General features: G+C 41.9%; 1 protein-coding gene across 4 annotated transcripts in view; it reads left to right on the top strand.

Annotated features, from left to right (window-relative positions):
- Positions 1 to 726: 726 nt before the first annotated feature.
- The window catches only part of KIT (KIT proto-oncogene, receptor tyrosine kinase), a 74,105-nt gene continuing 63,238 nt past the window's right edge, over positions 727 to 11,593 (top strand). For all 4 annotated transcript variants that reach the window (XM_077279752.1, XM_077279751.1, XM_077279750.1 and 1 more), the window contains exon 1: positions 727 to 872. In XM_077279752.1, the coding sequence (XP_077135867.1) occupies positions 824 to 872 (49 nt within the window). In that variant the 5' untranslated portion in view covers positions 727 to 823. The remainder of the gene's footprint in view (positions 873 to 11,593) is intronic.

The following is an 11,593-nucleotide window of genomic DNA, read 5'->3' as shown; positions in this document are numbered from 1 at the left end:
TGTATAGTGGTCAGTGCACAGCTCTGTGCTCTCTGTATAGTGATCAGTGCCCAGCTCTGTGCTCTGTGTATAGTGGTCAGTGCACAGCTCTGTGCTCACTGTATAGTGATCAGTGCACAGCTCTGTGCTCTCTGTATAGTGATCAGTGCACAGCTCTGTGCTCTCTGTATAGTGATCAGTGCCCAGCTCTGTGCTCTGTGTATAGTGATCAGTGCACAGCTCTGTGCTCTGTGTATAGTGGTCAGTGCACAGCTCTGTGCTCTCTGTATAGTGATCAGTGCACAGCTCTGTGCTCTCTGTATAGTGGTCAGTGCACAGCTCTGTGCTCTCTGTATAGTGGTCAGTGCACAGCTCTGTGCTCTCTGTATAGTGGTCAGTGCACAGCTCTGCTCTCTGTATAGTGGTCAGTGCACAGCTCTGTGCTCTCTGTATAGTGATCAGTGCACAGCTCTGTGCTCTCTGTATAGTGATCAGTGCACAGCGCTGTGCTCTCTGTATAGTGATCAGTGCACAGCGCTGTGCTCTCTGTATAGTGGTCAGTGCACAGCTCTGTGCTCTCTGTTCAGTGTCCGGCTATGAGTTCTCATCTCTCCGCAGTCATACAGGGTGACCAGTGTTGTGTTCCCCGCAGGAGCAGCATGGCAGGGGGCGGGCCGTGGGCGGAGTCCCCGGTGGGGGGCGTGGCCGGAGTCTGCACTTACTACCTTGCTGCTGCTCCTGGTGACGAGGTCACTTGTAGTATCTGCGGCTGGAGGAGAATCCTAGGAGCCGTCTGAGGAGCAGCCAGTGCCGGTGTGTGAGCAGCCACCTCCTGGGCACCGCCATGGGCTGGGATGTGCTGTGCTGTCTGCTGCTGGTCGCCCTTCACACAGGTCAGCCCGGGATCGGATGGGATGTTCCGTGCACGATGCTCTGGAGCTTCCAGGCACTTGGCAGCGGTCACTGATGCGCTGTATGGCGATGTCTTGTCCTGGGAACTTACTGCTCTTTGCAAACTTTGGGACTGAGAGAAAACCAGCAAAAGTGCAAACTAGAGATCGCACTGCTGGCTGCAGGCACTGAGCTGCGCATAGAAAGTGGCGCATCCTCCCTGGCAGGCAGAGGGTTAACCCGGTGTACCGATCGCCTTATCTCGGCTGTTTGTGCCGGCGTGTAATTATTAACCTACCGCTGCTACCAGGCTGACGGGCAGACCTGGAGGATTACTGGTGTCTGCGGCTCCTACTGGGAGGTCTGGCACTTGTAGTGCTACAGCAGCAGACCTTAGTGCATGGTGACAACTACAACTGTGGAATAGTGTTTTTCTATATAGACAGCGATTAGTGGCATGGACATGTTACTAGTGTGGTGTAATGGTATCAGTGATGCAGGTGACTTATTGCTGGAGTGAACCCTACAATGTGATGAGCATCTTCTTTGTTTTGTGGCTACAATCAGCTTCATCCATTAACCCTTATCTATTATGATTTTGGTGTGTTGTACCCCCAGATTTTCTTGGTACGCGCTGTCACTGTACCATTAGGTTCTGTGTCCATGTGCTGAACCTTCCTGGCATTTTTGATGGTGGGAACAGAGAAGTCTGTAACACTATTTTTGCCATTAAAGATGCAGAACCAAAATAAAGTTGTCAAAGAGATCCAGCATATTATGGACCAATATAGACGTTGGGAAAGCTAATGGGGGAATCCAAATATTCATTGTACCCCATTATCAAAACAACAAGAAACAAAAGTGATCTTGTGACTCAAGACATCTTTTCAATGATCCCTCTTTTTGTTGAGACCAACTGTAGTGTCACCAAGTTGGCATATTGTAAATCCTGCTCTGTGAATTTAATGGCTAAAACGGACAGAAAATGCAGGCTTTCTGCTTACTTCTCTGCTGTGCAGACGTTGCAGATCTGTCACAAAACTGAAGGGTTTCCTTATGTGGATGAGAGTCCTGACGTTTCGGGCACAGGTTGCTTATTTTTTACCTACTGGTAAGTCTTCAGCATGTCAATTCTTTCAGCGTTTTTGCTGCAGATTTCACCGATACTAATGAGTGGGGAAAAATCTGCAACAAAAAACCTGAAAAAATGCTCCTATTTTACTCTGCGTTTTTCTATCCAAGACATGTAGACATTTCTGCACCATGTACTTAGTGTGCACGTACCCTAAGGCTAAGTGCACACGCTGCGGATTCCAATGCGGAATTTTCCGCAGCGGATTTGCTAAATCCGCAGTGAAAAACCGCAGCGGTTTTCACTGCGGATTTATCGCTGATTCTTTTGCGGTTTCCTCTGCAGGTTTTCACCTGCAGATTTCTATTGGCCCAGGTGGAAACCCGCAGCGGAATCCGCAAAAAGAATTGACATGCTGCTTAAAATAAACCGCGGCGTTTCCGCACGTTTTTTTCCCCAGCATGTGCACTGCGGATTTTGTTTCCCATAGGTTTACATTGTACTGTAAACTCATGGGAAACTGCTGTGGATCCGCAGCTGCAGAAACGCTGCGGATCTGCAGCAAAATCCGCAGCGTGTTCACATACCCTAATGGTCTGATCCTAGATGCTACGATCAAATTGTGAATTGGCAAATTAGACTCCTAATGGCTGATGCCTACACACGCCATATTTTAATATATATACCACATTGGTAGATAGTTGTGATTGTGTGTAATCCCAGCCTTATAGTAAGCGCTCACAGTGCCAGGGGGCAGACTGATTTTTGTGTTTGCCAGTGCCATCATTCCCCATATCCTGCTGAATACATGCTTGCCAGTCACCTCGTCATTTGCATCACCTAACGACCTTCCATTACGTGCCAGGAAAACTGTGTGTTTCATTAAACTACTCTGTTCTCCAGCCATCAAAACATAGATGTCACCTTGTCTAAACGCAATGAATTAGCAATCTACTGCCTTCATTATTCATTAATCAGCTGAGATGAACTCATGTCACTTGACATAGTGACACCACTTCATCTATGGAGCGCAACTGAGGCTTAAAAGTACAAGTAATTGAGGTATAAGGTTGACCAGGACCTGAAGAGCAGGGGAATACAATATATTGGAATGTGCGCACAGGTGGTCCATGGGTCATTTTGTGTCTGATCTGTTGCCTTGGAAGTGAATGAAAACTTAGTGAAACCTTAGACATATACAAGGTGCTAGAAAATGACTACCTTCCTTATGTTGTTACGGTGACCAGACTGGAGATAAGAGACTGGGACAATAACACAACCTGCCCCTTCCCTAATCACCTTCTATAGATCTTTTTGGTGCATTACTGTGCAAGCTACCATAGGAGAAGGTGAACCAGTGACCCAATATTTACCATAGGCTACTTTATTCTAGGGGCTCTTATGACATCTCTACCTTTTGTCCTTTTTTGGATCCTTCATTATTAATCACTGGAGGGTTTCTGGATTAGTGGCCTGTAAAGTAAACATATTGTTCATTTGGAAGCAGCAAGTAACAGTAGCATAGGGATTACACTGTTTACCCCATGTTGTGTTTTTATGTAACAACTTTGCATTTATTGGTGTTCTGCTTTGCTTTGGAACAACTGTTTTGTAAAGTATCCATTTTTTCTCTGCATGTAGAAAAATACACTATAAGCTACAACTATACATCATACCAGTCATAATCGTTATAGAATCTGCATTCAATACTTCTAACACATACATTGTAGACCTCAAAAGAAAGTTTGGCACCAACAACAGATATCTAGGAACATTGGCTACCTGACTCCTGGAATTTTGCCAGCCTAGGATAATTACTAATAATGACCTTTTACATGATTACCTTTCAGACAGTGTTTAAACCTGATCTTTTTAAGAACTCGAGTACATTTCCTATTTACACATCTGCTAAACAGCCAAATAAAATGGATATAAATCATTATATATTTCTCACATTAGATCTATTATTGTTTGCAATATTTAAATTGGTTCTTAATGTAACACTTTCATGTTGATACTTTTTCTTATGTGATCTGTAAATTCAGTGAACCAGGTCTGCAAAGCTGGTGAGGAAAATACATACTAGTAGGATTAAGTAACTTCATTGCCTTCATTTTAACATTTCCCATTTTTATTATAGGGTTCAGGTTTATGAAGGCATAAAATACAGATTAAAACCTGAATAGGGGGTCAGCTATTGGGGACTTCAAAGGGAAATGTATGCTTGCATGTTACAAACTGCTAAAAAACCAAATATGGATAGGAATTTACAAGCAACTCTGATCATTGTCAGAGTCTAGACCTAAAGTCCACATACCTTGTACTCACTCAGGTAGAGTGCATTTAGTTCGCACATGAAAATTAATACTATTTAGACCCCAAAGGGTTTTCTTGTGTGTGGAATATGTTAGCAGATGTAAACAGGAACCACATGACAGTCCTGTAATGACTCAACTACAAAGTGAGGAGTTGACATAGAGCCAAGTGTGGTCTAATAAGATTTTGTAATGTTTGAATTAATGGCCTGCAACCTGCAGCGCTCCAGTTGTAAAACTACAACCTCCAGCATGCCCAACATCCCTGCTGCTGGAGAGCTCCAGATTGCAGACCACTGGTTTATTAGTTTGCTTCAACTCTTAGTGCATACTGAATATATTATTAGAGGTTTACATAATATGACAGTTCAGTGGTGAAATTAGTTTTGGACAAATTTAAACGTAAGAATTATTTATTTATATAGCACCATTGATTCCATAATGCTGTACATGAGAAGGGGTTACAAACAAATTACAGATATTGCTTACAGACTGATACAGAGGGGAGAGGACCCTGCCCTTACATACTACAGGATTATGGGGAAGGAGACAATAGGTTGACGGTTGCAGGAGCTCCGGTGTTGGTGAGGCAGTATCTCCGGTAGTGGTGAGGAGGCAGCGGGGTCAGAGGCTGTAGGCTTTCCTGAAGAGGTGAGTTTTCAGGTTCTGTCTGAAGGATGCAAATGTGGTTGATAGTCGGATGTGTTGGGGCAAAGAATTCCACAGATTGGGGGATATTCGGGAGAAGAATGAGTGCGGATGTAAAGATTAAATATGCAGCGATTTTGGTGCCAACGATGTCTAAACATTTTTTTATAAGTTTATGGTGCTGATTAGGAATATGACTTTGGTTTTGCCAGATTGGCTCTATATATGAGATATTTAAGGATTAATTACAGTAGTCTTCTGGCTTCAAAAAGTCCCTTATAGCACTGTAAGTCTACATATTGAAATACAAAATGACTATATGAGATATTTCATTACCTAAGACACTGTTAGAGTGAAAAGACCAAAAGCTATTACATTTGTTATCACACACAAGTCGCATTGGGGGATTGCATTATTTTCATGGATGAATTATCTCAAAAATTAGAACCAACTCAGCAAAAGTAATGGGACATTTGTATTCAGCAGCCTCAAAATACCTTAAATCCATTAAAAACCCGTGGCACGTGAATTGTTTTGGTAGACGTGTTATCCGTGATCATCCAAACCATTTTATTATTGGTAACTGTAATTAGTCATTGTAAGGCTATGTTCACATTTGCGTTGTGCGGCGCAGCGTCGGCGACGCAACGCAAAACGCATGCAAAAGGCAGCTTTTTGTGACGCATGCGTCCAATTTTGGCATGATTTTCGGCGCAAAAAAAAATGCATCTTGCAGCGTCCTGTGCGCCCTGACGCTTGCGCCAAAAATGATGCATGCATTACAAAACGCAAGACAACGCATGTCCATGCGCCCCCATGTTAAATATAGATGCGCATGACGCATGCGCCGCTATGCGTCGCCGAACCTGCGCCCGACGCAACGCAAATGTGAACGTAGCCTAAATGGAGAAAAAGGTTAGAAAACTATAATTTGTCGATGATCTTCTTTGGTAATGCTGATGTAATGTCGAATAGGTCATTGTACCAATTACTGTAGGTATTCCCCCCTAGTGCATGCACATTGTGCCTATTCACAACCTGGAAAAAATCTGATACAAAAATTCTGGTGGGCATTTCTATGTTGGATGACATACCAACCACTATTCGTTCATAGGTGATTTGAAAAAGTCGACCTTTCTACTTATGATATCCCTTTTATTTGCAGTTCCAAAATCTGTAATATATTTACTGCAGCGTATGACACTTGGGATTGCAAAAAAGCAAATGCAGTATGAAGTGTGTACAGATTTAGTGTTTGTTGACGAATTGAAAATATTTTAGTTGACATATTTGCTCTTGTGGAAATGTTCAACACTCAGCAAAACTTTCTTCTTAATCTTTAACCTGTCTGCCAGGCTCTTATCTGTTAGATTTGTCTGGGTTATGCAATCTTTTGTTATCTGCCTTAATGAGGTATGTTTAACATATTCAAGTGATTCCTCTGATCATCTTCCCTGTGGCATTCAGCAAAATTCTGCTTTTGGGAATTGGTAGATACAGTTAGGTCCATATATATTTGGACAGAGACAACATTTTTCTAATTTTGGTTATAGACATTACCACAATGAATTTTAAACAAAACAATTCAGATGCAGTTGAAGTTCAGACTTTCAGCTTTCATTTGAGGATATCCACATCAAAATTGGATGAAGAGTTTAGGAGTTTCAGCTCCTTAACATGTGCCACCCTGTTTTTAAAGGGACCAAAAGTAATTGGACAATTGACTCCAAGGCTATTTCATAGACATATGTAGACAATCCCTTTGATATGTAATTCTCAATTAAGCAGATAAAAGGCCTGGAGTTGATTTGAGGTGTGGTGCTTGCATTTGGAAGGTTTTGCTGTGAAGTAAACATGCGGTCAAAGGAGCTCTCCATGCAGGTGAAACAAGCCATCCTTAAGCTGCGAAAACAGAAAAAACCCTTCCGAGAAATTGCTACAGTAATAGGAGTGGCAAAATCTACAGTTTGGTGTATCCTGAGAAAGAAAGAAAGCACTGGTGAACTCATCAATGCAAACAGACCTGGGCGCCCACGGAAGACAACAGTGGTGGATGATCGCAGAATAATCTCCATGGTGAAGATAAACCCCTTCACAACAGCCAACCAAGTGAACAACACTATCGAGGAGGTAGGCGTATCAATATCCAAATCTACCATAAAGAGAAGACTGCATGAAAGTAAATACAGAGGGTTCACTGCACGGTGCAAGCCACTCATAAGCATCAAGAATAAAAAGGCTAGACTGGCCTTTGCTAAAAAACATCTAAAAAAGCCAGCACAGTTCTGGAAGAACATTCTTTGGACAGATGAAACCAAGATCAAACTCTAACAGAATGATGGAAAGAGAAAAGTATGGCTAAGGTGTGGTACAGCCCATGATCCAAAGCATACCACATCATCTGTAAAACACGGCGGAGGCAGTGTGATGGCTTGGGCATGCATGGCTGCCAGTGGCACTGGGTCACTAGTGTTCATTGATGATGTGACACAGGACAGAAGCGGCTGAATGAATTCTGAAGTATTCAGAGACATACTGTGTGCTCAGATCCAGCCAAATGCAGCCAAACTGATTGGTCGTCGTGTCATACTACAGATGGACAATGACCCAAAACATAAAGCCAAAGCAACCCAGGAGTTTATTAAAGCAAAGAAGTTGAATATTCTTGAATGGCCAAGTCAGCCACCTGATCTCAACCCAATTGAGCATGCATTTCACTTGTTAAAGACTAAACTTCAGACAGAAAGGCCCACAAACAAACAGCAACTGAAAACCACCGCAGTGAAGGCCTGGCAGAGCATCAAAAAGGAGGAAACAGTGTCTGGTGATATCCATGAGTTCAAGGCTTCAGGCAGTCATTGCCAACAAAGGGTTTTCAACCAAGAACTAAAAATGAACATTTTATTTAAAATTATTGAATCTGTCCAATTACTTTTGGTCCCTTTAAAAACAGGGTGGCACATGTTAAGGAGCTGAGACTCCTAAACTCTTCATCCAATTTTAATGTGGATACCCTCAAATGAAAGCTGAAAGTCTGAACTTCAACTGCATCTGAATTGTTTTGTTTAAAATTCATTGTGGTAATGTCTGTAACCAAAATTAGAAAAATGTTGTCTCTGTCCAAATATATATGGACCTAACTGTACATCGATTTAATTTGACTGTGAAGCATTGAACTTAGCTGCTTACCTATATGTGGAGCAAGAGGCATAGGTCAACAGCACTCCATTTAAATTCCTCAGGACCTCCAGTCGAGTGATCAGTGGAGCCTCAGCTATAAGCATATGTGCACATGTAGATGGAACCTCTGGGGATTTTTTCGCACCTGTTTTGAGAAATCCGCATGTAAAAAGCACTGCGTTTTACCTGCGGATTTACTGCGGATTTTATGTGTTTTTTGTGCGGATTCCACCTGCGGTTTTACACCTGCGGATTCCTATAATGGAGCCGGTGTAAACCGCTGCGGAATCCGCACAAAGAATGAACATGCTGCGGAATAAACAATGCAGTGTTTCCGCTCGTTTTTTTCCCCAGCATGGGCACTGCGGATTTTGTTTTCCATAGGTTTACATGGTACTGTAAACTCATGGAAAACAGCTGCGAATCTGCAGCGTCAAAACCGCTGCGGATCCACAGCAACATCTGCAACGTGTGCACATAGCCTAAGACATTATTCACTTGTACTGTGGATGGGTAGCAAATGTTAATTGTGGGGAAACAAAAACATTAAATGCACAGGTGTAACAACCATTAGTTATTAAAAGGATAGTACATCTAACTTACTCCCTTCATCCTTTCTCAGTCTCAGTATTTCTGTGAGGCCCCTGTTGGGACATTTAGGGTCCATTTATACAGACTAACCGGTGGAACTAAATGTCAGCCGATCGTTAAACCTTTAGCGATCAGAGGTCGTTTAATAGCCTGTTTGTTCAGTGCACATCCTTTACTGCCTGTGTAATCGGTAATAGATCGCTTAATGCTATAGTTTTTGGCACTGCCAGTCCTGGTTACACAGGATGGTACACAATCGAGAATGATGAATGATTTTTTTGAGCGGCACATAAACTTATTTAGACATATGAACTGGTATTTCGCACATTCATCATGCGATTAGCGGCCTGTTTACACTGATAGATAATCGCTCAGTTAAGCTCACTTGTTCACAATTATCTGTCAGTGTAAATTCAGCCTGAGGCTATGTGCACACGTTGCGTTTTTTTTGCATTTTCTATAAAAATGCATTAAAAACGCATACATATGCATCCCATCAATTATAATGCATTCTGCAATTTTTGTGCACATGATGTGTTTTTTCCGCAAAAAAAACGCATCGCGGTAAAAAACACAGCACGTTCATTACCTATGCGTATTTTTCACTTTTTTCCCGCTATTTAATGCATTGGGAAGCTCCGGAAAAAAACGCACAAAAAACGCAAAAAAAACGCATGCGGATTTCTTGCAGAAAATGTCCGGTTTTCTTCAGGAATTTTCTGCAAGAAATCCTGACGTGTGCACATACCATAAAGCTTTTATGTGCAGTCAACTCATTATCAAAAACAGTTAACCAAACTGCACTGACCCTGTGCTGGAGCTTTAGGTGCAGTACAATAGCCTTACATACCCTTTGTCTGTGAGACGTCTCCAAAGCTATGCAGGTTTATCAATCATTCCATCTACTCTCTTTAGTTATACTTGTAAACCACAATTTTTGTAAATTTAAAGTTTCTCCTGTTGCAGCTGAATTTCGTCTTGCAGCAAAAAGCAATCATGTTTCTTCTTCTTTTTTTGTCTGCTTTCCCTTTCATCTGTGCTTTGCCTTTCTGTGAAAAAGGGATCTTGTTTAGATCAGAATAATGTTCTAATGAATGCAGATTTCTACTATTTTCAACTCTGAAAATCTCATCCACTTGTTTCTTTCTATTTTCTTGTGGATAACGCTGCCTATCAGTCAGGTGTGCCAGGCATTGTACATGGCATAGTTACCTTCGCTTTTGCTTCATGTGCCCACCCACCGCAAGAAATGGATATTTACATATCTTTATAATATCTGTATAGCCCTTGATTACATGATTTCTGTTGAAGACAACAGGTACATATTTATGGCAGTGTTTTAACAGCATGTGAGACAAGGAGCTTGATTTCCAGCTTGTAATCGTATGCGGTGTAAATGGCTGCTTTTACTTTGGCAGTTTCTCTGGAACCATGACCCTCGTTACGTATAAGAATGATTACCTTTGGTCATAAACGTGATGCAATTTTATTTTTATGCCACCATCTCCGTCTACAAGATGCCTCTTGGATGCTATTATGGGTAGTAATTGAGCACTGGTTTAATGACATAATTTGACTTTAGGGGAGCTGGCCTCGGCTTGAAACCACTAAGCATTTTGCTTTGCAATGAAGAGAGAGTTAAGTGGACAGTAAATGTTAATTGGTCCTTGAAATCTTCTCGTTATCAGTAATGTCTACTCTGACCATATCTACTTACATGCCTGCCCTGGGTGCTCCAGAATTGTGAACTGAGTAATGCCTTCATATTGGCTATTCTGCTTTGTAAAGAAATGAACGCAGGATTTACTGTAATATTCCAAAGCATTTGACAATGTGTTGCATTGAGTGTTCTCAAAGCTTAACTAACTTGTTTAAATACTACATTTTTTTAGAAGAGTCGGTTGATTTATTTTCTTTATATGAGCTATTCTGTAGTATTTTTCCTACCTTTGAAGGAAAGGAGATTTGTACAAGATGTTAATCAAGTTTAGGCTCTGTTCACATTTTATTTAGAGCTTACATTTGGTCTATAACACTATGAAAGCTCCCAAAATGTACAGCAAGCACATGCATAATGCTTCCTTTTCTTGACAGTCTAAAAAAGCATCATGTAGGCCTTTGTTTGGAAAGTATACCATTTTTGTGGCATTTAAAAGGATAGTAGGGTATAAGTAAAAAAAATACATAACGCAGCATAGATTATTTTTTTTACAATTGGAGCCTATTAGTAAGATATCACAGTGTATGTATGAGACTTTGCAGTCTTCTGTTTAAGTAGGTTGAGATCTTCTCCTGATATATACCTCCAGTGTAGGCTCTTTACACTATATGAACAGAGCTTGAGACTTGAAACTTGGCAAGTCTGGCATTTGCCCGAAGGGTTGGCATGGATTACAGTGCTCTTAGGATGGATTGCACTAAAGTTTCCAAAAACTGTGTGACCTCAAGTCAGCCTACTTAGCTTTGCTTACAATAAAGCAGTTGTGAGCTAAAACTCTAAGGTCATGATACATAGCTATGATTCGGCCCAAAAAGCGGTCTTTTAAAAACTGTACTGGACCTCACTAGTGCAGCCCTCCAGATGTCTCCTACCTATTTTAATGCCATACAATAACATTTGGAAATATTGGACTTAAAGGTACCGTCACACTAAGCGACGCTGCAGCGATAGCGACAACGATGCCGATCGCTGCAGCGTCGCTATTTGATCGCTGGAGAGCTGTCACACAGACCGCTCTCCAGCGACCAACGATGCCGAGGTCCCTGGGTAACCAGGGTAAACATCGGGTTGCTAAGCGCAGGGCCCCGCTTAGTAACCCGATGTTTACCCTGGTTACCAGAGTAAAATGTAAAAAAAACAAACAGTACATACTTACATGCGTCCCCTGGCGTCCGCTTCCTGCAATGACTGAGCGCC

The sequence above is a fragment of the Ranitomeya variabilis genome, chromosome 1 (genome assembly GCF_051348905.1).
Source record: "Ranitomeya variabilis isolate aRanVar5 chromosome 1, aRanVar5.hap1, whole genome shotgun sequence".
NCBI classification, from domain to species: domain Eukaryota; kingdom Metazoa; phylum Chordata; class Amphibia; order Anura; family Dendrobatidae; genus Ranitomeya; species Ranitomeya variabilis.
Note: the sequence above shows the minus strand (reverse complement) of the source record. Positions and strands in the feature narration are given on the sequence as shown.